This window comes from Peromyscus leucopus, chromosome 2 (assembly GCF_004664715.2).
Source record: "Peromyscus leucopus breed LL Stock chromosome 2, UCI_PerLeu_2.1, whole genome shotgun sequence".
Classification (NCBI taxonomy): domain Eukaryota; kingdom Metazoa; phylum Chordata; class Mammalia; order Rodentia; family Cricetidae; genus Peromyscus; species Peromyscus leucopus.
Genome location: NC_051064.1, coordinates 137,524,635 through 137,550,335, shown reverse-complemented (window position 1 = coordinate 137,550,335; position 25,701 = coordinate 137,524,635). Strand labels below are relative to the sequence as shown.

General features: G+C 50.3%; 2 protein-coding genes across 2 annotated transcripts; both read right to left on the bottom strand.

The window, feature by feature from the left end:
* Positions 1 to 743: 743 nt before the first annotated feature.
* Positions 744 to 13,445, bottom strand: Lactbl1 (lactamase beta like 1). Its single transcript, XM_037203352.1, has 8 exons — positions 13,342 to 13,445; positions 12,907 to 12,943; positions 12,305 to 12,440; positions 10,837 to 10,946; positions 8,172 to 8,329; positions 6,869 to 7,107; positions 4,075 to 4,180; positions 744 to 3,662 (listed from the first exon to the last, which is right to left on the bottom strand). The coding sequence occupies exons 1-8, from the start codon at positions 13,443 to 13,445 to the stop codon at positions 2,678 to 2,680; spliced, it is 1,875 nt and encodes a 624-aa protein (XP_037059247.1). The 3' UTR covers positions 744 to 2,677.
* A 6,285-nt stretch (positions 13,446 to 19,730) lies between these two features.
* Positions 19,731 to 24,478, bottom strand: Tex46 (testis expressed 46). Its single transcript, XM_028875408.2, has 2 exons — positions 24,220 to 24,478; positions 19,731 to 20,075 (listed from the first exon to the last, which is right to left on the bottom strand). Exons 1-2 carry the CDS (start codon positions 24,409 to 24,411, stop codon positions 19,761 to 19,763), a joined length of 507 nt encoding a protein of 168 aa, XP_028731241.1. The 5' UTR covers positions 24,412 to 24,478; the 3' UTR covers positions 19,731 to 19,760.
* Between the last annotated feature and the right edge of the window lie 1,223 nt (positions 24,479 to 25,701).

Sequence of the window (25,701 nt, the reverse complement as noted above, 5' to 3'; positions counted from 1 at the left end):
GCATATTGCTTACTGGGAGAGCATCTGCTTGCTAGCACACATGAGGCCCTGGGTTCAATCTCCAGTACTCGTGTGTGTGTGTGTGTGTGTGTGTGTGTGTGTGTGTGTGTGTGTGTGTGTGTGTGTGTGTGAGAGAGAGAGAGAGAGAGAGAGAGAGAGAGAATGCAACCCCTAACTTTGCATTGGATTTAACAGGCATAAATCTCATGAAAATGTTAAAACCCGGCAGGTGCGGTGGTGCACACCTTTAATCCCAGCTCTTGGGACGAAGAGGCAGGCAGATCTCTGTGAGTTTAAGGCCAGTCTGGTCTGTCTACAGAGCTGGTTCCAAGATAGCCAGGGATGTTCACAGAGAAACCCTGTCTAAAAAAAAAAGTTAAAACTCTGCTCTTCAAGACACCATTAAGAAAAGGGGCACATAACTATGATCTCAGCAACTCGGGAGGCCAAGGCAGGAAGATTTCAAATTCAAAGGGAGTCTGCCCAACATAGTGAGACCCTGTCTTTAAAATTTTAATACCTGGGGTGAGAGAGCTGCAGAAATGGCTCAGATGTTAAGAGCACCTGGTTCAATTCCCAGCACCCACGTGGCAGCTCACAACTGTCTTTAACTCCAGTTCCAGGGGATCTGGTACCTTCTTCACACAGACACGTATGCAAGCAAAACACTAATGCATGTAAAATAAGAATAAGTCAATCATTTTTTAAAAAGGAGTTCACACTGCTGTTGCAGAGGACCTGAATTCAGTTCTCAGCACCCACACCCACAAGTTCACAGCATCCTACCCATGACACCCTCTTCTGGTCTCCCAGGGACTCTACGTTCATGAGGACATAACCCAAACTACCATATACACATGTGAACATTGTTTTTGAAACTTACAAAGAACAGGGGTTGGGAGTGTAGCCCAAACAGAACAGTTTGCCTGGCATGCACAGAACCCTGAGGGTTTGTACCCAGCACTTCATAAACAGGTGTGATGGCACATGTCTATAATCTTAGCACTCAGAAGGTGGAAGCAGGAGAATCACAAGTTCAAGGTCACTCTGGGCTACATTCTGAGTTCCAAGGCAGCCTTGACTACAGGAGATTGTGTCTCAAAATACACATATAAATACTGACTTATATAAAAAAGGAAAATGAAAAATCAATCCAGAGTGGGGAGAACTGTATCTAGAGAGATAGTGTGTGTATATATAGATAGCTATCTTATATACATATATATCTTGTACAATTCAATAAATAGAATTTAGTTAAAACCACAGTGAGATATGCTGCCTTCAGAACTACCAGCGTGGCTAAAATTAAAAGGCTGACAGAGCCAAGTGTGGCCACATACGTGGGCAACAGAACCACCACACACTTCCACGTGGGGATGGAACGTGGTACAAGGCTTTCGGAAAAGTGCCTGGCATCTGGAAACTTACCCAGGGCAATGAAAGCCCTGCACAGAGGAGGAACTTGCACAAACATCTTTTCCTAACAACCTCCATCTGGAAACAACCCAGTGCCCATCAGCGGACACAAGGATAAATAAAGCGGCACAGCCATACCGTGGAATAAAAAGCAATGAGCTATGGATGCACGTAAAGACTTGGACCTCAAAAACAGCACACTGTACCCAAGGAGATGCACACACAACCTCCACGGTGTGAACTCATTCACACCAAACTCAAGAGCAGGCCCAGCTAATCCTAAATAACAGGAGGCCCATCCGTGGTTGCCTGGGGCTAGGGGAGGGAGGAGGGGGAGGGGACTGACTGCAGAGCAATAGTAGGGGGGTAGTTTGGGGGTGATGGAAATCTCATGGATCTTGACTATGGTGATGGGTATAACTATTTCTCTAAATTGTCCAAACTCAGGCTGGGAATGTAGCTCAGTTGGTAGAGCACTTATCTAGCATGTGATGCCCTGGGTTCTATCCGCAGCCCCACTAAATAAATATATAAACAAACTGTACCTAATGGTGCCTTTAATGTTAGGCAAATTGTAACTCAATTACAAGCAAAACAACTGTTGTCCTTTTAAACAGCGTCTCATGTGGCCCAGGCTGGCCTGGACCTCCTGACTCTCCTACCTCCACCTCCCCAACAGTGGAGGTACAGGGATGTACCACCACCACACCGTGTTCATGCAGCCTTGCACTAGCTCTCTACCTTCTGAGCTACACTCCCAGCCCAGTAAGAGTGCTTTTTAAAAGACAACACCGATCATATTTTGTATTTGTTTCAACAGACACACAAAAAAGTTTCAGTATTTCATTGTTTTTGAAACAGGGTCTCCTGCATTCCAAGCTGGCCTCAAACTCCTGATTCTCCCAAGGACTAGCCTGTATATCACCGTGGCGGGGCAATGCCTAAGTGTTCAAATGCTTACTGTAAAGTCCTGTATAACTTTTCCTCCCAGGTGAGTAAGGGCAGTTTGAAACCAGCAGCTATCCAAGAAAGACCCCACTTTGTCAACTATTGTGTTCTCTGGCAGGCCTCCCTGCCAACCTCGGGTGGGAAGCTGGAGGAAGGGCAAGACTGGAGCTGGAGAGACATCATGCAGAGGAGAGCTGCAGGCCGGTAAGGACAGGCTGAAGACATAAAGAGGGTTGCATGCCTGGGCAATGCAAAGTCATGGGTGGGCGCGTGCGTGGGGGCTCACGCGCAGGGGGAGGGGGGAATACCCAGCTTACTGGGAGCCGAACACCGGCCTGCGCTGCAAGCGTAGCACGCCATAAGTGTTGAGTCCCGGCACGTCGAAGCCTGGCGCCAGCCCGTGGCGATCCAAGGGGTAGAAACGCACCAGCTGCCCGTGCTGCGCCTCCAGAGACAGCCAGGCATCTGCGAGCGGCAGCGTGCATGGGAACTCGCGCGCCACGTGCAGCTGGAAGACGCGGCCGCGCACGTGGCGCAGGGCGAGCGATCGGAAGGCAGCAGGCACGAGCGCCTCCACGCGCGGCCCAAACTGGCGCAAGCGCAGCTCGCCCCGCGGCCCCGCGGCACGCACTTCGTAGAAAGTGCGATTGGCGAAGGTGAAGAAGCCAGAGAACGGGCGCGCGCGGGGCGGGGGCGCGGGGGCGCGATTAGCATCGCGCAACGCGCGCTCCAGAGCAGGCAGCAGCATGTCCAGGGCGTCGGCGACCAGGTCCTGCGTGGGTGGGCGCGGCCCAGCCAGCAACAGCACAAACCCTAAGCGCAGCGGTGGCACGAGTGCCAGGCTGGCGGCGTAGCCATCCAGGTCGCCGTCCTTGCGCGCCACTCGGTATCCGCGCCGCTCGTGGAACTCCCAAGGTGTGCCGGTTTCGCGAGCGAAGTAGCCGTGGGCACAGGCGCGCAGCGGTGACAGCAGTGTGGCCAGGCTGTCGGGCCGCAGCAGCCATCGGGGTCCTGCACCCAGTAGCGCGGCCGCCAGCCTGGCCAGGTCTGCAGCCGTCGAGTACATCTGGCCCGATGGCCGGTACCAGCCCAGATCATAGAGTGGCGCGGACCGGCCGCTGCCATAGAAGCCGGCAGCCAGGCGAGAGCGCACAGCTCCGGTCAGTGCAAAGCCAGTGTCGCTCATCCCCAGCGGCTCCAGGACCTGCTCAGTTACCCAGCGTTCGAAGTCGCCCTGTGCTGTGTGCGCAGCCAGCACATGGGCCAGGAGCGAGAAGGCCAGCGTGCTGTAGTGGCATCTGGAGGGGGAGAAGGGGGCATCGGGATGGTGTCCTGGATGTGATCGCCAGGACAGTGTGGTGGCACCGGGAGGGAAAGAAAACTACAGTCCACTATTTGGAGAAGCAGAGGGAATCTGGCCCAGGGTGGCAGAGGAGCACCAGCCGCCTCTGTCTGATGTGTGTTGTCTGTCCCCCAACTCCCTCCGCCCCACCCCCTCACCCACACCCACTCCACCCCCGCCTCGCCAAACTCTCAAGGCTACACTTCTTGTTCAGTGGTCAGCCCTTTATCTGCAGCCCATCCTGGCCTCAGTCTTTCTAGCTGTAGGATGGACTCTATTCAGTGATTCCCAAAACCCTGCTGACTGACACTGACCATCTGGGCAAGCACTTCCTCAAGTGTGGCTAAACTTCAGGGCACACTCCTCACCTGGTTCCTGGGTCAGCCACCAGGACATCATCCCTGAGCAGGCTCAGAGCCTCCTGGGTGCTGCCTCTCCACAGCAGCGAAGTGCCCCGCAGCCTTCGGGGAAGTCCTAGGGAAGAGCAGTGGTCAGACCCCTTCCCTAGCCCGCCACCAAATCACCTTTCCTCACATCTTCCCCGCCCCCTGCCGGCCATGATTTCCCCTTCCTGGAAGCAAACTCTTTCCTCTCTACTCGCTGGGATTGCAGGCAGGTGCCACGGAGACCAGTCCTTCCAAAGGCATTTAATATATCCTGAAATATTTCATATTTAGGCTGGCAAGATGGCAGCCTTTATCCGGCAAAGGTGCCTGCTTTTTATGCTTATTTCTGTAGCAGCATACAATAGATGTACTTTTCTCCTACTTATTTTGTATCAGTAAACAAAGAACCTCATTTAGAGCAGTAGTTCTCAACCTCTGGGTCGAAACCATCAGAAAGCCTATTTCCGATGGCCTTAGGAACTGAGACACCACTCAGTAGCAAAATTCCAGTCATGAAGTAGCAACGAAAATAATTTTATGTTTGGGGGTCACAACATTCGGAGCTGTGTTAAAGGGTCACAACCAGGGTTGAGAACCACTGGCTTAGAGCTGTATGGTATTTCATTGCATAGCCATTCCCCTAGTGATGAACATGTAGGTTATTTCTTCTTGTTTTGGTGTTTAGAGAGGGTCTCATAAGAGCCCAGGCTAGCTTTGAACTCACTATGTAGCCCGATGTGACCTTGAACTCCTGATCCTCCTGCTTCCATCTTGGAAGTGCTGGGCTACAGGTATGTACCCCCACACCAGCTCCTCTTGTTACTATAAACACTATACGGCGAATAACTGTGAACACACTCTATGCCACCCAGAGTGACCACATCTGCAGTAGAATTTTCTAGGAGTGAAATTTCTCAAAGGGAATATATACTTTTTTTTTTCTTTGTTGCTGGGGCTCAGCCCAGAGCTTTTCACACACCAAGTGCACACTGTACTGCTGACCTCTAGCCTAGGTGTGGTGGCAGCATTCAGGAGTGGGAGGCAGGAAGATCACTAGTTCAAGGTCGTCTTCAGCTACATGGAGTGTGAGGAAAGCCTGGATTATTTGAGACCCTGTCTCAAAAAGACGAGAAAATGATTGCAGTAAATATTTGATTTTCCTTCATACAGGTTTTATCCATTTGTTTGTTTATTGGGGGGTGTCTTAGGGTTTCTCTTGCTACGATGAAACACCATAACCAAAGCAACTTGGGGAGGAAAAGGTTTATTTGGCTTACACATCACAATTCATCGAGGGAAGCTGAGGCAGGAACTCAAACAGGGCAGGAACCTGGAGGCAGGAGCCGATGCAGAGGCCATGGAGGGGTGCTGCTTACTGGCTTGCTCTGCCTGCTTTCTTACGGAACCCAGCACAACTAGCCCAGGGGTGGTGCCACTCACAATGGACTGGGCCCTCCCATATCAGTCACTAATTGAGAAAATGCCCTACAGGCTTGTCTACCACCAGATCTTATGAAGGCATTTTCTTAACTGAGGTTCTCCTCTCTCAGATGACTTTAGCTTATGTCAAGTTGGCATAAAACTAGCCAGGACAGGGGTGTTAAATTTAAATCAATTTAAATTCCCTCCACTGGAGTAGATGAGGACATTGTCTCCATGGTTTCCCCCCAATCAGGGCACCCACTTTTTTTTTTTGCTCTTTGCCAATCTGACAGGAACAGTGTGTCTCAATGTAGTTTTCTTTCTTTTTTTTTTTTAAAAAAAAGAATTATTAATTTATTTATTATCTATACAGAAGAGGGTGCCAGATCTCATTACAGATGGTTGTGAGCCACCATGTGGGTGCTGGGAATTGAGAACTCAGGACCTCTGGAAGAGCAGTCGGTGCTCTTAACCTCTGAGCCATCTCTCCAGCCCCTCAATGTAGTTTTCATGTGCATGTGTGTTTTGATGAACAAGGGTTGGCATCTTTCAATATTCACAGAGCCTTCTCTGTGCCATGTCAGGTCATTCCCTGTCCTTCACCTGTGTCCTCTGTGGGCTGTGGCTTTCCACATGTTCTTTATATGTGTGTTCAGGGAGTCTGGGTCTTCACTATAGAGCTCCCTACCGGTCTTACTTGTTGTCTTGCCCTTGGCATGATACACAGATCCTGACTCCGTTTCTCTGCCTGATCTGTATTCCCAGGTTCAGGCCAGGCACGGAGCATGGCTGGTACAGTGCTCACTTAGCATGTGTGAAGCCCTGTGTTCCCCCCAACAACATACAGACGGGATGTAGTGGCACATGCCTGTAATCTTAGCACTCGGGAGGTAAAGAAAGAAGGACCAAAAGTCCAGGGTCATCCTGAGCGACACAGTGAGTCTGGAGCCAGCCTGGGCTACAAGAGACCCTGTCTCAAATAAAATGAGTCCCAGTGCTGGAGGGCTGGCAGCCAAAGCTGCTCTTCCCAAAGACTCAGGTTCGGTTCTCAGAACTCACCTGTGGCTCCAGCAGGGGCGGATCTGATGCACACCCCTGTGGACACCCGCACACCTACAGCATCTGTGGACACCCCCACACATGTGGCGTATACTCATGCACACACATACACACATTTTTAAAAGCACCCCAGGCTTCCCTCAGTTCTTTCCACCATGGCCACCACGGCTTGTGGGTTGGAAGTATGGCCATTCAGGAACTGAGCAGAGTCCTAATGGATGGGAATCTGTGTCCCGTGCCTATCCCCAATCCCCCCTGATGCGGATTGGCTCAGCTGGGCAATTCCGAGGCTCACCTGACAGCTGACTGGCCATTCTCCGCAGAGTGACAGAAGAAGGCCTCGGGAGGGAGCCCATCTCTTCAAATTCCCCCATTGGGCCCTGTGGTTCGGGGTCTTGGGCCTTGCCCAGCGGGTTGTTGATGGAGAAGGTGCTGGCATAGCGCTCCAGAGGGTCGTCCAGGGAGGCCACGATGCCCTCCTCCCACAGGCGGTACAGCATAAGCACGGGAAAGAGCTTGGAGATGCTGGCAATCCTGGGGTGGGGGGTAGGAGAACAGAGGGCAGCCTGTCAACCTCACGGCCCACTCCCCACCCTGGGCCCAGCCTCCAGCTCTTCATAGTCAAGAGTCCAGCCTAGTCTGCATCTCCAGCTGAATCCCCAGGCTCTGTAGAGAGCCGTGGATGTTTAGAATGTACCAGAAGCTGGGATAGGAGGAGCAGTTCTGCTCCTGCCCCAGGCTCGGCCTTTTACCAAGACCCTTTTGTACTGGGGCGGACCTGGATTTAGTGAGTCCTATCTCTCATTGACTGTGTGGCCTTGGGTAGGTTACTAGACCTTCCTGAGAGTTTGGCTGTTGGTTTCATGGAGTAGGAGATATGTGCGCACATGCATACAGGTATACGTGTGAGTGTGTGTGTGTGTGTGTGCGCGCGCGTGCGCGCGCGCACTCACAGAGCACTCAGCACGGCAGACAGGTGATGAATATGCAGTAAGCAAGACAAATAGAACCCTGAGCCGGGTAGCAGTGGCACACGCCTTTAATCCCAGCACTCGGGAGACAGAGCCAGGCGGATCTCTGTGAGTTCGAGGCCAGCCTGGTCTACAGAGCGAGTTCCAGGACAGGCACCAAAACTACACAGAGAAACCCTGTCTCGGAAAAATAAATAAATAAATAGAACTCTGGGTGTTGTGTCTAGCACCACAAAGGTGCAATATGAGGCTAAACTCCATCAGACCCTGAAGTCCCCACAGCATCCCTGGGATCAAATGTGTCCAGTGTCGCAGCTCTGAGGACTCTGCAGACAGCACCTGCGAGGAGAGGCTCTGGGAGTGCAGACAAGTGTCCCCAGCTGCTCCCAACTGGGCCATGGGGCTGGTTGTCACTCCTGGGTGGCACACTGAGAGGTGAGGAGATGGATCCTTTTCTCATTTGGCCTGTGGCCCCTGTGGTGTGACACTGGGCATTCATACTTCCTGGTTCTCTCTGGACCTCTGTCTCCTACAGAGTTATCAGGACCGAGCCATAGGCCCTGGCAGCTGGGACCCCAGCCACGATCCTCTTGAATGTCCCTGCCTCCTGGAGGTCACCCCACTCACCGGTACATAGTATACTCATTAGGGGTTCCAGAATTTGGATCTGAGCTGTTCTTCTTTCCGAAGTTCCCAGTCCAGAGCACGGTGTCGTTGTGGATGACAAGAGCGGACATGGCAGCCAGGCCTGGGGCCAGCATTGCCTTGCGCAGAATTCCATCCACCTTGTGGAAAAAGAAAAGGAGCTCAGAATGAGGCCCCTGCCTCAGCAGACCCACCTGTCCCCACAGCTGTCACCACCCCCCCCACAGTACCCTAGGAGGCTCCAGATCTTGCGACCCCAGCACCACGCCCCTGTGAGGGTCTGACTCAGCAGCCTCTCCCACCTGTTTTAGATAGAGGTCCCCAAAGGACTGTTTGTTTAGCGTGTGTATTGATGTTCGTGTGTGTGTGTGTGTGTGTGTGTGTGTGTGTGTGTGTGTGTGTGTGTGTGTTTCTGTTCATATGGGAGGGGTGCACACGTGTGCAAGTGATCTAGAAGCTAGAAACCGACATTGGGTGTCTAAATCACTCTTCATCTTTATATATTGGACCAGGGTCTCTCACTTGAACCCAAACTCACCAGTTCGGCTAGTCCAGCTAGCCATCTTGGTCTAAGGGAATCTTCTCTCCACCTGAGCACTGGGATTACAAGCAGGCCACACGTACCCAGCATTTACACCTGTGTAGAGAATCTGAACTCCGGTCCTCATTTTTGCACAAACCACTGAGCCATCTCCCAAACCCCTCTACTTAATCAGCTACCAGACACCTTGCCCCTCGGCTTTACCTGCCCTGTGCATCTCCCTAAGTCGGTCTTTCGGGGCTCAGATTCACTGGTATAGTCAAGGATCCCCTAGACATGCATACAAAGGGGGCACACAGCCCATGGCTGATACCGCAGTGCTCAGTGGGAGGAGGCTGCTTTGTCAATGAGTCCTGTGACCCTGGGTCACACATTATATTGGTAAATTGTCATGTGTTATTTGAGCTCACTGAGAAGCTGGTTGTGGAAGTGGGGTTATCTCCTCCACCATTTTGGACTCAAGCATGTTTGTCTCAAAGTGTCTCCCAAGACCCTTTGCCCGGGATGGGCTGCCTTCCCTTCTCCTGTAAGGGACTAAGAACAGCAACTCAGTCCAGGAATGGAAACAGTATGGCTTTGGCAACACTAGAAAAGACGCTGTCATTTATCTTAGGGTATAAAACTTCTGCGAACTTGCCACCCTTCTCCTTCTGCCGGTCCTCAGAGAGTGCACAGCTGCCCAGATGTTTTTGACCCTGACCCCCTTTGTCTCTCTTCTCCTAAGGTGAGTGGCCCACACCACATCTGACTAGCACCAAGGAGAGCCATCCTGAAGTGATGTGAATTGTGCCCTGGTGTGTGTGTGTGTGTGTGTGTGTGTGTGTGTGTGTGTGTGTGTGTGTGTGCTTGACCATATTACAGTGGCCTCTGTGACATGGGCTCTGTCACTCTTTCCCGTTTCCTCTTTCCCCACCTCTCTGTGTGCCCTGTGCTCACTGCACTGCCCCTGGGCCTTTTCACATGATGGCCCCACTGTTGGGAGTGCACACCCACATCCTTCAAGCTTCTATACATCATGGGGGGTCCCCTGCCCACATCTCAGCCTGGACCATGCAGGGCCCTGCCAGCCTCCAAGACCTTACACCTCAGCCCCACAGTCCCCAAAACTTTCCTAATTGTGGTAGTTTGAATGTAACTGGCCCCCATAGGCTCATGGGGAGTGGCACTATTAAGAGGTGTGGCTTTGTTGCAATAGGTATGGCCTTGTTGGAGGAAGTGTGTCACTGTGGGGGTGGGCTTTGAGGTCTCATGTGCTCAAGCCACACCCAGTGCCCCAGACCACTTCCTGTTGCCTGTGGGATCAAGATACAGCTCCTTCTCCATTCACCATGTCTGCCCGCATGCTGCCACGTCCTGCCATGATGGTAATCGACTAAACCTCTGAAACTGTAAGCCACCCAGTTGAATGTTTCCTTTAGAAGAGTTGCTGTGGTCATGGTGTCTCTTCACAGCAGTAGGAACCCTAACTGAGACACTAATCTTCACTCTTCCCCCACCCACCTCCAAGACAAGATTTTTCTGTGTAGCCTTGGTTGTCCTAGAACTCCTGCCTCTACCTTCTGAGTGCTGGGACTAAAGGTGTGGGCCACCACCCCAGGCTCCTAATCTTCACTCTTGCCCCTGAATCAGAAATATGTGTTATCTTAACTGCTTCCTTCACCTACAGACTAACTAGGAGTCCGTCCCTCCCCACCCCTTCTTAGAACTCACGATATAGCCCAGGCTAGCCTCAAACTTGTAATGATCCTCCTGCCTCTGCCTTCCAAACACTAACATTCTAGGCACAGAACAGGCACTCAAGAAATTCATGTTGAAAGCTGGGTGTAGTAGCTCACACCTTTAATCCAAGCACTTAGGAGGCAGAGACAGGTCGATACCTGTGAGTTCAAAGCCAGCTCAGTCCACAAAGCAAGTTCCAGGCTAGTCAGGGCTATTATGCAGTGAAAACATGTAGAAAACCAAAACCAACCAAGCAAAAAAGCATGTTGAGTGAAAGAATGAATGAATGAGTAAATGAATGAATGAATGTCACAGCACAGAGGGAAATCCCTCCTCTGCCAAGCTTTACCACATTCCCAGCAACCTCCTGGGCTATCTGTCACTAACCTTCTCCAAGGCCTCCTTCAGCACCGGGAGGGGGTGAACCAGAGGCACAAGCTCAGGGTGCCGGGGACACATCTTCACCGGGGCTGGGGTCACCGCTGGCTTCAAGGAACCTAGAGGGCGTGTCAGGAGGTGAGTACAGAAGACGTCAGGTCAAGGGCAAAGGGACATAGCAGAGGACAGGAAGGCTGCAGCAAAGGCCAGAGCCGTGCCTTGGAGGCCCTCCCACCAGCAGGAGGCTTCCCAGAAAATGTTCAGTCACGGGCCAGCCAAGGGACCAAGGGCCAAGGCATAGCGTCACCTTTAGGATTGAGTCCCTTCAGGTCTCAGCTACTGGTCCCCACCCTCCCTTCCTCCTGACAGGCTCAGCCTCGCCCATCCATCTATCCATCCATCCATCTGTCCGTCCATCTATCCATCCGTCCATCTGTCCATCCATCTATACCTCAAGCTAGTTTTGAATGTTTGGGTGACTTGGACTTGAAACCCCACTGGGGCTTCATGCCTGAAGCAGCAGGGACAGCTTATTCTGTTCCCAGAACTGAATGCAGGCATTGGTCATGGAGTGAGTCTCATCTGTCCTTGTCCAGAGAGTGGCCATCATCACATGGACAAATCTGGGAAATTAGCCCTGAGAGCACAAGACCTGAGGGAGGCTCCGATCCCAAGTGACTTGCATTGAAGAGAGCAGGTTAGACCAGCAGCAGAACTGCCAGTAAGGCCCCAGAACGTGAGAAGTAATCAGCTGGTGAGTTTGGTGTGTTTGTTTATTCCCTTGCAGTGCTGAGGATAGACCCCAGGGCCTTGCACACTGTAGGCAAGTGTTCGGTAGACACTAAGCTACATGGCTGGGGTGGTTTATTCCTTACACTGATAAATAAGTAGATGGTGGGGGTTTGGCCATTGGAGTAAAGTCTTGGATAGAGCCTCTGTCAGCTTGGGACCTGGGTGGGTCTGCCATCTGTAGCCAGACAGATGACACATCAAAACGTGTGATGACGTTAGCAAGTCTGGGTAGGGCCTGAACGTGCCCACATTTGGGTGGGGCTTGGGGGTTGCCACAGCATGAGTGTGGAGGTCAGAGAACAAGTCTGTGGAGTCAGTTCTCTCCTTCAGCCTTCACATGGGTTCTGGGGATTGAACTCAAGCCATCAGGCTTATTTGGCAAGCGCCTTTACTGGCTGAGCCATCTCTCCAGCCTCTGTTGAGCTTCTCAGGAACCCCGAGTTGACCCCCAGGCTGGATGACTTGTGAAACCCTGAATAGGATTCTCACTTTGTTTATAAGAGCTTGAGCGAGCCCAGGGAGCTCTTGTAACCCGGCCAGAGATGGACAGTGTGATGGGGAGTGAGGAGGTCTCTGCTCCTGAGTCGAAATCGCAACTGTCCTCCTTCACCCTCACGTCCTTGGCTGCTGCAGGCCCAGTGAGGACCCATGCCCTCGGGGTGGTTGCCATGGCTTCTTCACTCACCGGTCTGCAGCTTGGGGAGGTGGTACTGCCATAGGAAGCAGCCAGTCATGGCCACTGAGAACAGGAAGAGGAAGGCGCTGAGGGCCTGCAAAAAACATTTCTTTTTCCCTTTGAGGAGACGGGGCTGGTAGCAGGCCTGAAGAAGCAAAGATACAGGTCATGGACTCCAGGGTCAGCAGGAACAGGATGGTACCCTCATTGTAAAGCTGTGAAGCCTCCTCAGGGTAAGTGCCTCCTCAGCTCTCCATGCCTGATCTGGCCAGATGCCCTCACCCCACCTCACTTCACCTCATATGTGCTTATCAAGATATCCTGAGTCCCAGTGAAATGCCACCTCCTCCAGGAAGTCTTTCCCAACTCTTCTCGCCTGTGTCCCTCCCAAGGCTACACCCATAAGGGAGAGCAAATCGAAGTTCCTTAGTGTAGAACAGTGCCATACCTCCCCACCCCTCCCACGGTCAGCTGGCCTCCCTGATGGGAGAGCCCTCCACACCAGGGGCACCTGTCCACTTTCTGGTCTGCAGCCTTTGGTGTGCTGGTTACTCAGTACATGCCGGGGGTGTGCACAGTGCGGACCTTGCCACACCCCACTTCCAGGGTACCGGCCTCTCCCGCACCTCCAGGTTCCTGATCTTGAACCTAGGATAGAACACCCAGCAGGCATGCCTGAAGCCCCCAGCACGTGGGTACTGCTCAGTGTGGTGGATGGTTCTAGAAGACTATTCATAGCATCCTATCACCATGCCACTCTTCCAAAACAGGTAGAAAAGCCTATATGATGAACAGAATGAAGCTAGGACACCCCTGCTCCTGTGTGGGACCCCACAAGCTCACTAGTTCACTGAACTACGCTTGGGTGGGACCATTTCTTTGGTCTGTCATTGGTGCTTTTTCTGGGGTGAAGAGATGTTTGTTTGAGTCTCCCCAGGAAATTATATAACAGTGGTCAATCCATTCTGCCCAGTTCTCAACCCTTGAATCTGACAAGGTGGCTTATATCTAACAGGGTCTCTTCCTTGTCTGTGTCCTAGCAAGACCTTTTTCCTGAGCGGCCACCAGGCACGAGGCACTGTGCCAGGTTCCTGGGGTGAGGCAGGGAGTCAGCTTCAGGGATCTCCACCCTCATGGAGCTGCTACCCATGTCGTGCCTGCTGCCTGGGATTCTTGTGGGTGCAGAGCATCTAGGGCACTTAGCTTTCTGACTCGGTCATTCTCACACAGCAGTAACAGCCACCATATACACAAGCCGGTCCTGTCCTAAGAGTTTTATCGGCATCCCTGTAATTGACCCTTGTACCTCAACACAAGCGGTTACTGCTATTTTCCTGCCTCTCAGAAAATGCTTTGGAGTTAAAGCGTTTAACTTCTGTTCTGCAGGTTAAAAGACCAAAATTTAGCCCCATTGAGACCCTAGACAGCACTTGGGGGGCGGGGGCGGGGGGGGGGCTCGCTCTTCAGTGTGAAGGAGAGGATGGAATTCTCTGTTGAATTTTTTTTCATTTGATTGTTTTTCAAGGTTTCTCTGTGTGATGCTGGCTGTCCTGAAACTTGCTCTGTAGACCAGGTTGGCCTCGAACTCAGATATACACCTGCCTGGAATTAAAGGCATGCATCACCACTGCCCCAGCCAAATCTTTGTTTTTATAGCTGGAAATCCCACTGGGCTTCATATTTTTTTTTTTTTTTTTTTTTTTTTTTTTTTTTTTTTTTTTTTTTTTTTTTTTTTTTTTTTTACCTCTAGAACTTGAGGTCCATATAGAACCATTCTTTATTGAATCTCTTTCTGTGTGTGTGTGTGTGTGTGTGTGTGTGTGTGTATGTGTGTGTGTGTGTGTGTGAGGGCATGTGTATGCTGTGTACATGTAGAGGTCAGAAGCCAAAATCAGGTACCTTCTTTTATTGCTCTCCACCTTGTTTTTTGAGGCAGGGTCTCTCCCTGGGACATGAGGCCCAGTGACTAGGCAAGGCTAGCTGGCAAGAGGACTCCAAGATCTACCCGTGTGTGCCCCCTCAACACCAGGATTGAAGGTGCACACCACTGCACCCCGGCTTTTTTACGTAGTACTGGGGGTTGAACTCGGGTCCTTGCTTGTACATCAAGCACTTTACTGACTGAGTCATCTCGCTTTCTACTTACAAGTTTTCAAAGGCCTGAATCAACCCAAATGTCCTTCAACGATGAATGAGAAAACAAATTATGGTCCATGCATCCATGCAATGGAATGTTATATAGTCATGTAAAGAATAGAGGATTGATTTATACAGTAACGTGAATGAGTCTCAAATGCATGGTGCTAAGTGAAACAAGACAGACTCCGAAGGGTGACAGACTGCAACATCACTCCTACAACACCCCGAAAAGGGCAACCAACAGAACCCGACTTCGGCTCTATTCATAGCATCCTACCACCATGCCACTCTTCCAAAACAGGTAGAAAAGCCTCTATGATGAACAGAATGAAGCTAGGACACCCCTGCTCCTGTGTGGGACCCCACAAGCTCACCCTCCAGCTTTAGACAGACGACCTTGCCTCTCAGAGCCTGGCAACTGCCCCCCCCACCCGAGAGCTCAGATGATAGAAGCCCCCAGAAAGCTGCGCAGGAAGCCTGGACCAGTGAACGGTCTTGTAACAATAAGTGTTAGCATAGCAGCTATCATCTTTGCTGTGCTCGTTCCACAGAGAAACAGGCAAGGACAGAGGCTCTGGTGCCGGGTGCAGGTGAACCAGCCAGGGTGGGAAGGAGGGTGGAGTCCCTGAGCAGGTGGCTGGGGAAGAACCGGGATGCTGACAGAGATGATGTGTGATGTGTGATTTCCGGTTTGAGCCTCACCCGAGTCTTCATCCTCCCCAAGGCATGGAAGATCCCAGCTCCTTGAGGATTCAGGCCGGCAGCCCAGGAGACCCTGTGGGCAGGTAAATGCAAAAGGAGGTGGGAGCGGTGGGGAGACAGGGCCTGGAGAGATGGCTCAGGGGTTAAGATCACTGGCTGTTACTCCAGAGGATCTGGGTTCAAATCCCTGCACCCAAACTCACAATTGTCTGTAACCCCAATTCCAGGGCATCTGACCCCCTCCATGGGTACCAGCTATACACATGATAAAAACACACACACGTAGGCAAAACACTCATACACATAAAAAGGGGGGAGGTCCTGGGAGAAAGGGGGACAGAGAATAACTAGAAAAAGGAGTAAGATTTAAATGTTGGGGGAAGGGGGCCATTGCCGAGCTCAGAAGCCCCATCACAGCGCCCAGTTGTCCAGACCTGTCCTGGTTTTTGCACTGGAAGACCCAGATTCCCAAAACCCTCCTGTCTCAGACAAACCTAGACTGATGGGCACCATACCTACTCCAAATCTACCAGCAGACCCAAGCATTTAATCCCAGGTCTCCTTCCCAGCCTGCCCCACAACGACCTGCCCCAGACTCTCACATCTTACCCACTTCCAGAAGGATCCAATAGGACCCACAATGCAGGCCTTTCACAGGGTTCCCCGTGTTCCGAGAGACAGGAGAGTCCTTCTGGGTTCTCAGCATGGGCTTTACCAAATGCCCAGAGGCAACAGATGTGGCCCTCAATTCTCCAGTGCTAATCCCCCCCCCCGTGCTCCCCTCCACCCTCTGCCTACAGGATTAGCTCCCAGAAGCCCCAGCAACAGGGAAGCTGGACAGATGTGCCAGAGTAGTGTTGGATACTCCATGTGACCTCAGAAGCTATAGATGAGGGGGTGGGGGTGGGAACTCTCCCTCCGGGAATCTCTGTGGGCCCAGGGTAGAAAAGAGGTGACAACGGACAGCCACCAGGATCTGACCCACAGGCCTCTAAGACCCTTTTGAGTCGGTTCACCTGTCTGAGGAGCATACAGTGAGGCCTCACTATGAAATGTTCAGGAGCACCATTGTGACCTGGGAGTGGCACTCTCTTGGTTTCTTTGTAAATGAGGACAATAATAACCTCACCTAATTAAGCAGCAGGGTGTTGTAAAGCAAGAAGCCTGGGACCTGGCACCCAGGAAGGGCTCTGCCAAGGCTGGCTCTCATGAGCTGGCTTTGGTATCAAACCCCGGACCTGATCCTAAGGCTGATTTTAGATTTTTCTTAGTGGACTTTCTGGAATGTCAGAGGACAGCTTGCCAGAGTTGGTTTTCTCTTTCCACTGTGTGGGTCCCAGGGATTGAATTTGGGTCGTCAGGCTTGGCGGCAGCCACCTTTACCTGCCCAGCCATCTTACAGGCCCTGTCTGTGTCTTTGACCTGCACTGCAGTTGCACAAAGCAGAAGCTATTCCATCCACAGAAGCTGATGTCCAGAGAAGTGAAGTTCCCAGGAAGTGCCAGGGCTAAGGTTGGAGCACCGGAGCCCCCCTGGGAATCTGACCGACCATGAGGTCCTCCAGGGCAAGCATAGCATGTCAAAGCTAGGGCTGATGATCTGAGTCAGCTCTCTGCAGGACCTGCGAGCCTCCCCTTCGGAACACCCACCAGCCTTCTGCGGGGCTCCTCCTGGATACTCGACTTGGCCCAGCTCTGGAAGCAGCTATTTCTCACCTGCAAGCCAGGGTTATTCCCAGTTCAGCCAGAAGAGAATCCACACCATGTCATACAGAAATGTCACCACGAGGTGGCAGCAGATGTACATGGGTAAGATCTCGGTCCCAGCTTGCTCCTGTATTTTACTAGAGAATCGCTCTTCAAGTTCTGTACCCAAGGAGGATCTCTCTCTCTCTCTCTCTCTCTCTCTCTCTCTCTCTCTCTCTCTCTCTCTCTCTCTCACACACACACACACACACACACACACACACACACACACACACACACACCTACACACACACACACCAGCCAGGAAGGGAGGAATTATCTATCCTCTTTCTGCATGAGATATATCATCCTGGCTGTCTCTCCCTCTAAAGTATTTTCTTTTTAATTATGTATTTGTGTGTATCGGTGTATATAGCTTTGTGCACATAAGTGTAGTGCCCTGTGGAGTTCAGAAGAGGGCGTCAGATCCCCTGGAGATGGAGTTACAGGTAGCTGTTAGCTATCTGACATGGGTCCTGGGAGCCAAACTCAGGTCCTCTGCAAAAGCAAGTGCACCACAGAGCCATCTCTCCACCCCCTCCACCCCCCCCACCCCCCACCCCACCCCCGCTGTCTCTTGATTTTTGGGGAAATGTAAGTTCCTTGGACTGCACAGTTTAGGCTCCACCCACTGCAGGACCCTCGGGCCAGACCACAGAGTTCAAACCCCGAGGTGCTCCTTAGTAATGGTGTGACTTTGATCAGATACCGTCTTTTCTTGGACCTCGAGCCGTGCATGGGTGATAAAGACACTGCCCTAGTGGTGTGGGAGCAGAAGCTGAGTCAGACAAGAGTCACAGGTAGAGCAGGCAGGCCGCTGCATACCAGGAGTGCCTGAGGAAGTCACTGTAATTATCACTCTTTTGTGGGCCTCTTCTCAGCGGGGAGATAACATTCAAAACATGGGCTGGAGAGATTGCACAGTGGTTTAGAGTCTTGGCTGTTCTTCCAGAGGACATGGATCCAATTCCCAGCACCCACATGACAGCTCACAACTGTCTGTAACTCCAGTTCCTGGGGATCCAATGCCAGCTTCTGGCCTAAAGAGGTACCAGACACAGAGGTGGTGCATGTATACATATGCAGGCAAAATACTCATACATATTTAAAAAAGGAGAAGAAGATAGAATGAAAAGAGGTGTGATGAACTGAAATGAGTTTTCTAGCTGAGATTCCTAGCCACAAACACATGTGGGAAGTCGCATGGAAGGCCCTGGCTGTCACTCAGAGCAGTGACAGCTGTATGTTACTACATTCACTCGAACCAGGTACTGGAGGAAAAGTGCAGCATCTGCCCCTGCCACGGCGATCTGATGACAGAAAAGAGCTGAGAAACATGTCCAAGGAGGCACCGAACACAAAGTTCAAAAGTACAATTCAGGGCCAGCAAGACATTCGGTGGGGGCAGGCACGTGCTGCCCAGCCTGACGATCGGGAGTTGGAGCCTCAGGATGCATGCACACACATAAATAACTAAAGCAAAACGTTTTAAGATTCCTTTTTAAATGTATATGTGTGTGCCTGTGTGTGTGTGTGTGTATCCCACATGTATGCAGGTACCCAGGGAGACCAGAGAAGGGTGTTGGATCCCCTGGAGCTGGAGCTGCAGGCAGTTGTGAGCCTCCTGATGTGGGTGCTGGGAACTGGACCCAGGTCCTCTGCAAGAGGGGTGTGGCGGCTGATCTTAGTCATCAACACAACACCTGGGAAGAGGGACCCTCAGCTGAAGAATTGGCTCTACCAGGTTGGTCCATGGGTGTTTTCTTGATTGCTAACTGATGTACAAGGGCCAGGTTCACTGTGGGCGGCAGCATCTCTGGGAAGTGGGTCCGAGCTTTATAAGAAAGGTAGTTGAGGGCTAGATATAGTGGTGCACGCCTTTAATCCTAGCACTCAGGAGGCAGAGGCAGGTGGATCTCTGTGAGTTCAAAGCCAGCCTGGTCTACAGAGTGAGTTCCAGGCCAGTTCGGTCTATATAGTGAGACTCTGTCTCAAAAGAAAAAAATACAAAGAAAGGTGACTGACTGAGCCAGTAGGCAGGGTTCCTCCATGGTCTCTGCTTCAGATCTTGAGCAGATTCCTGCCTTGGTTTCCCCTGATGATGGACTGTAAGCCAAATAAACCCTTTCCTCCCCAGGTTGCTTTTAATCATGGTGGTTTTTTTTTTTTTTTTTTTTTTTTTTTAACCACATCAACAGTCTGGTGCTGGACTGGTTACCTCAAGAGAAGGAGAGAAGGTATTTGCTGTTTATTTATTATTTTGTGTGTGTGTTCATGTGTATGTTCACGACAAGTGTGGAGGTCAGAGGACAATTTGCAGGGGTCAGTTCTCTCCCTGAACCATGTGAGTTCTAGAAATTGAACTCAGGTTGTCAGGGTAACCTGGTGGGAAGTGCCTTAACTTGATGAGCCAAAGAGAGTGTTGTTTTGTTGTCTTCTTTTTGGAAATACTGGGGATTGAACCCAAGACCTTATATATCCTAGGCAAGTGCTCTACCACTGAGCTACATCCCTAATGCAGGAGAAGTTGTTATAAAGCAGCTTTGGCTTTCCTGGCTCTCTTTTACTTCCTTTCTCACCAAGTGATATCTCTATGTGTCTTTGTCTCTCTCTCTCTCTCTCTTTTTCTCTCTCTCTCTCTCTCCCTCTCTCTCTCTCTCACACACACACACACACACACAATGAGTTGCTATCTTCTTTGAAGTCCTCACAAAAAGCTACTGCTAGCATCACGTTCTTGGATATTTCCAGTACTGTGAAATAAATGAAGCTCTTTTCTTTATAAGTTCCCAGGCTTCGGGCATTTTGTGAGAGCAGCGGCAACAACAAAACCAGACTCACACACAGGGTGAAGACACATCAGCAGAGGCTAGCCTATTTCAGTTGCATTCAGTGAGGGTATTGGCAGTATAGTTAGACATGGTGGAAAAAGTAGAGTCATTCCTTCTTGTCCTGAGCGGCCTCCTGGAGAAGTTACGGCGTCTGCTGGTCCACCGGCGGCGGCGACTCATTTTATTCCATATGATGAACATCTGATTTTCCAAGACGTTCAGCTTCATCTCACTGAACAACAGCCGTTCAAGGACCTTATCCTGGAGGGCGAAGCAAGCATTCATCTTCTCCAGCTCTTTGTTGTTCATGGCAGTGTCGTTGGGAAAGAGTAATGGAGCCACCGCTGTTGGTTCGGCCACCTCCTAAGAGCCCCGTCAGGAGAAAAGAGTCAATTCATAATGATAATTCCTTCCAACATAGAACATCTGCTCCAGACCAGGTTAATTTTAATTTTCATCTTTGGGACAGGCTCTCATTTAGCCCAGGATGGCCTGGAACTCACTACATAGCCCAGGATGACCTTGGACTCCTGATCCCTCTGCCTCTACCTCTCCAGTGCTGGGGTTACACATGTACATCTAGTTTATGCAGTGCTGGGAATCGAACCCCGCGGCCCCCCCCCCCCCCCCGGGCTTCATGTATGCAAGGCTCTACCAACTGGGCTACATTCCTGCCCTCCAGGCCATGTAATTAATACTCAGGCCCTCCACCAAGGAGAGAGCATCTTTGCCATGATTTGTGGTTGGGAGAATTGGGATCCAGTGAGGGAAAGTCACTTTCTCATCACCCTACAGCCAAAACTTCCTTCTCCAAACATCTAAGACCCAGGGGTGTCTTTGTTTCATAGGAATGATCAGCAGTTGTAGAAGACATAAGTCCTGTGGGTCGACAAGATGGCTCAGTGGCTAAAGGTTCTGGCCAAGTCAGACCTGAGTCTGATCCCCAGGACCCACCCAGTGGAAGGAGAGAGCTGACTCCTGCAAGTTGTCCTCCCAACATGCACCGTGGCACAAGATTACCCACACACATTAAAGAAAATGTTAAGGCCCTTGGCATAAATTTATATGTGTCTGTCTCCAAAGTCTTCATTTTTCAATATCTTTCTGAGCATTTTGTCAGAATCAGTAAAACCTGAAACTGCAGTGCATCAGTGGTCTCTAGACATCCTCAGCATTCAGTCCTCACAAGTCCTCATGGGCCCCCCCAGTTTATAGTAACATCCCCCCCTTAATCCTATAAACTACCGGTCTTTAACAATTGCACACTTTTAACAGGGTGGTGGTGCATGCCTTTAATCCCAGCACTCGGGAGGCAGCGGCAGAAGGATCTCTGTGAGTTCGAGGCCAGCCTGGTCTACAAAGTGAGTTCTAGGACATCCAGGGCTACACAGAGAAGCCCTGTCTCAAAAACAAACAAACAAACAAAAAACACCAACAAAAAAACAGAAAGAAATACTTTAAAACTCTCTCAGGATGGTACCTAGCTCAGGTGGTGGAGAGTTTCCTTGGCATAACTGAAGTCTGGGGTTTGAACTCCAGCAGTATATAATCTAGTTGTGGTTATATAATTCCTATAACACCTATAATTCCAACATGCAGGAGACTGAAGCAGGAGGATCAGGGGTTCAAAGTCAGCCTTGGCTACGCAGTGAGTTGGAGGTCAGCCCAGGCTACAAGAAACCCTACCTCAAGAAAGAAAGTCAAAAGATGAGGGAAAAAATGGTAAATATCACACCAAATTCCCATCTTCCTCATGTTAACTTAAGAAATCAAATAAAGTGCTCAGGATGCAGCCCAATGGGAGAGCAGGGAGGGAGGGGCAGGGAAGGAGGGGAAGGCAGGGCAGAGGGAGGAAGGAAATTTCACAACTACAATTGAAATGTCTGTGAACGTCTCCCCCTGGGGCTCCCTTCCCCTGGTGTCACTTCCTCAGTTAGAGTCCTGAATTGGGTAGTTAGTGTTTTATACGGGTTTTTTTCCCTTTGCAAATGTGTATGTTGATGGTGTGTATATGTGTTTGCATGCTAGAATGTGTATGAGCATGTGTGTTCATGTGTGAAGAGGCCCCAGGCTGACATGGGGTGTCTTCCTCATTTATTCCCCACCATATATATATATATATATATATATATATATATATAATATATATATATATTTGGTTTTTCAAGACAGAGTTTCTCTGTGTAGTTTTGGTGCATGTCCTGTATCTCGCTCTGTAGACCAGGCTGGCCTCGAACTCACAGACATCTGCCTGGCTCTGCCTCCCAAGTGCTGGGATTAAAGGTGTGCACACTGCTGCACCGTGTGTGTGTGTGTGTGTGTGTGTGTGTGTGTGTGTGTGTGTGTATACATTTTTTTTAAAGATTTATTTATTTATTATGTATACAGGAGAGGGTGTCAGATCTCATTACAGATGGTTGTGAGCCACCATGTAGGTGCTGGCAATTGAACTCAGGACCTCTGGAAGAGTAGTCGGTGTTCTTAACCTCTGAGCCATTTCTCCAGCCCTATATTTTTTAAATAACTTATTTAACTTTATTTTATGTTCATTGTTGTGAAGGTGTCAGATCCCCTAGAACTGGAGTTACAGACAGTTGTGAGCTTCCATGTGGGTGCTGGGAATTGAACCTGGGTCCTCTGGAAGAGCAGCCAATGCTCTTAACTGCTGAGCCATCTCTCCAGCCCATCCACCCTATTTATTGACAAAAGGTTCTTCCTGAACCCAGAGCTCACCATTTTGGCTAGCCTGGCTAGCCAGCCTATTCTGGGGATCCTCTGTCTCCACCTGCTACAGTCTAAGATTGCAGGTGGACCGCCACACCCACTTGCTTGTAAGTGGGTACTGGGTACCCAATTCCAGTCCTCACATTTGCTCAGCAAGCACTTTGCCTACTGGGGCATACCCCTAGTCCTCTGGTGCTTTTTTATTTAATTTTTTAATTGCATTTTTAGATTTAGATTTATTTACTTTATGTTTATGAGTATGTATGTGTACCTGTGCATGCAGTGCCCAAGGAGATTGGGAGGGGGCATTGGATCCCCTGGAAGTGGAATTATGGATGGAGAAGCCACCATATGGGTGCCTGTGGAAGTCAGAAAAGGGAATTCAATCCCTGGAGTTATAAGCAATTGTAAGCTACCATGTAGGTGCTGGGACCTGAACTCAGGTCTTCTGCAAGAGCAGCAAGTGCTCTTAATCACTGAGCTATCACTCCAGCCCCAAATCATTTATTTTATGGGTGTTTTTGCCTGCATGTGGGTGCTGGGAACCAAATCTGGGTCCTCTACAAGAACAACAAATTACCTTGAAGGATGGACCATCATCTCTCTAACCCATTTGTTCATTTTAAAGAGGACACTATTTTGCCCTCTCCAAGTAACATCTGGCAATATCTGGATATTTTCTAGGTTGTGACAAATGGAATGGAAAGTGATATTAGTGTTTCCTAATGTAGAGGCCAGAGAAGCTGCTAAACAATGTCCCCTCCCCTCTTACACACACACACACACACACACACACACACACACACACACACACACGAACCATCCCACCCAGAGATGTCCTTACAGCACTTCCTAGGGTAAGACATCTGCTATAGTGAGGATCCAGAACATCTCCCAAAGACCCACGAGTTAAATTGAAGGCTCCATCCCTGGTGTATTTGAGAAGTGGCGGAACCCCTTAGAGAAGGACCTTTACAGGCATGCCTTCACCGAGGGTCATGGAACCCTGACTTGTTTTCTTTTCCAGAGCTCCTGTTCACTTCCTGGCCATATGTGCTCAGTTTTGCCTTTTCCACCCCATAACCCATCTGCCAGAGGGTTCAAAGCAATGGATCCACCCAGGCAAGAGTCAGAACCAGAACCTCTAAAACTGTGAGCCAAAAGAAACCTTTTCTTTCTAAGGTGACTGGTTCAGGTAGAGGTTATAAGTAAAATAAAACTAACTGACACAATTTGTGCATTTCTTATGTCTTCATTATTCTATTTTAGAAAAAAATTATACATTATATATGTACATGTATAGCCATTTAAAGTTTTTGCCTCTTGAGCCGAGCGGTGGTGGCGCATGCCTTTAATCCCAGCACTTGGGAGGCAGAGCCAGGCGGATCTCTGTGAGTTGGCGGCCAACCTGGTCTACAGAGCAAGATCCAGAACAGGCACCAAAGCTACACAGAGAAACCCTGTCTTGAAAAACAAAACAAAACAAAACAGTTGTTTCCACTTGAAATAATTGGTAGTGTTGTGGAAACACGGTGGAACATGGTGAGCGAGAGTCTGGTGTGGCCCCTATTTCACAGCTGAAGCACACCCTATTGAAGGGATTCATCCACCATCCCAGAGGAAACCACAGAGCAGGGACTTAGCCCAGAGTCTTAAATTCTTCAGAGACCTCATTATCCTGACGCCCCATTAACCCTCTCTGAGTCCCCCCACCCCCACCCCCGCCCCAGCCAGCTCTGCGTGTCCATAACCCACAGATGAAGCTAAGCACCCTCTCGCTCACCGTCTGGGGCTGGAAGGGAGCCCGACTGAGCTCATGCTTGACCAGCCAGTTGCTGAGCAATAGCAGAAGAAAGAGGAAGCCAAATAAGGCTGGTTTAGAGCTTAGCAGCCAAGCCAAGACTGCTCCTATCGTGCCAGAAGAGGCCAGAAAGGCATGGAAGCTCCTCAAAAGAAACATCAGCTCCCCCAACATGACGGCAAAGAGGGGCCCAGGCCCAGGCCCCTGCTGCAGTGCCCTCCATGACAGGAGGCAGGGCCACCCAATCCTCTGATTCATAACCAGCTCCCCCCCCCACCCTGGCTGTCGCATAACAATAAGTACTCCTATGTCTTAAGGGCCCACTGTGTGTCAGGCATCATCTCAGGACATGTTCATGGCAGCCGAGTGATAGAGGCCTCAGCAGGACCCCTCTCATTGAACATTTCTGGGGGCCCCTTGTAACAAAACAGCCAATGCCACAGACCACCTGCTCTCAGAATGGGGGAGATGGCAAAGAAAACTTATCCATAACATGGAGATAAGGCAAACAGACTGCTGTGTGCACTTTTTTTTTTGGGGGGGGGGACTGAGGATCGAACCCAGGGCTTGGCAAGTGCTCTACCACTGAGCTAAATCCCCAACCCGTGTGTGCACTTTTATAGTCACACTAGAACACTGTCAATAAGTCCGTGGAGATTTATGCTTGATTTACTTTAAAAATTATACTTATACCAGGCGGTGGTGGCACACTCCTTTAATCCCAGCACTCGGGAGGCAGAGGCAGGCAGATCTCTGAGTTCGAGACCAGCCTGGTCTACAGAGTGAGTTCTAGGACAGCCAGGACTGTTACACAAAGAAACCCTGTCCCAAAAAAAGAAAAAAAAATTATACTTACTATTTGTGTATGCATGAGTATGTGAAAACATTCCACCACGTGGGTCTCACTTGGGATCCGACCCAGGTTCCCGGCTTGTCAGCAATGCCTTTATCCACTGAGTGGCACTTTCTCCTTGTTTTTGTTTTTAGTTATATGTGTGTATGTGGAGGCTAGAGAACAACTTTGGCTATCATTCCTCAGGAGCCATCCACCTTACTTTTTCCCCTAAGACAGGGTCTCTCACCCGGACTTGGGGTGCACCAGTTTGGTTTGAATGGCTGGCCAGCAAGCCCGGGGGATTTCCTGTCTCCACCTCCCCAGTGCCGGGACCGCAAGTACACACCCCACACCTAGCTTTTCACGAATGTGCAAGGAATCAAACTTGGGTCCCCGTGCTTGCATGGTGAATGCTTTACAGACGGAACCATTTCCTCAGCCCTTAATTAGCTTCTTAATGTTGATTAGTGACCTTACTCTGTAAAGTTAGATACTAGCTTGCTAAGTGTGCTGGATAATTTATATTAACTTGACATAAGCTAAAGTCATCTGAGAGGAGGGAACCTCAATTTAGAAAATGCCTCCTTAAGATCAGGCTGTAGCCATGCCTGCAGGGAATTTTCTTTTTT

Coding starts and splice junctions, on each gene's coding strand:
- Tex46 (XM_028875408.2), bottom strand. CDS start 24,411: ATGTTGGGGGAGCTGATGTTTCTTTTGAGGAGCTTCCATGCCTTTCTG. Junction 20,076..24,219: donor CTCCCTTCCAGCCCCAGACG/GTGAGCGAGAGG, acceptor CGGGGCTCTTAG/GAGGTGGCCGAACCAACAGC.
- Lactbl1 (XM_037203352.1), bottom strand. CDS start 13,445: ATGGGTAGCAGCTCCATGAGGGTGGAGATCCCTGAAGCTGACTCCCTG. Junction 10,947..12,304: donor CCTCCCCAAGCTGCAGACCG/GTGAGTGAAGAA, acceptor CACGCCCTCTAG/GTTCCTTGAAGCCAGCGGTG. Junction 8,330..10,836: donor TGAAGGAGGCCTTGGAGAAG/GTTAGTGACAGA, acceptor TTTTTCCACAAG/GTGGATGGAATTCTGCGCAA.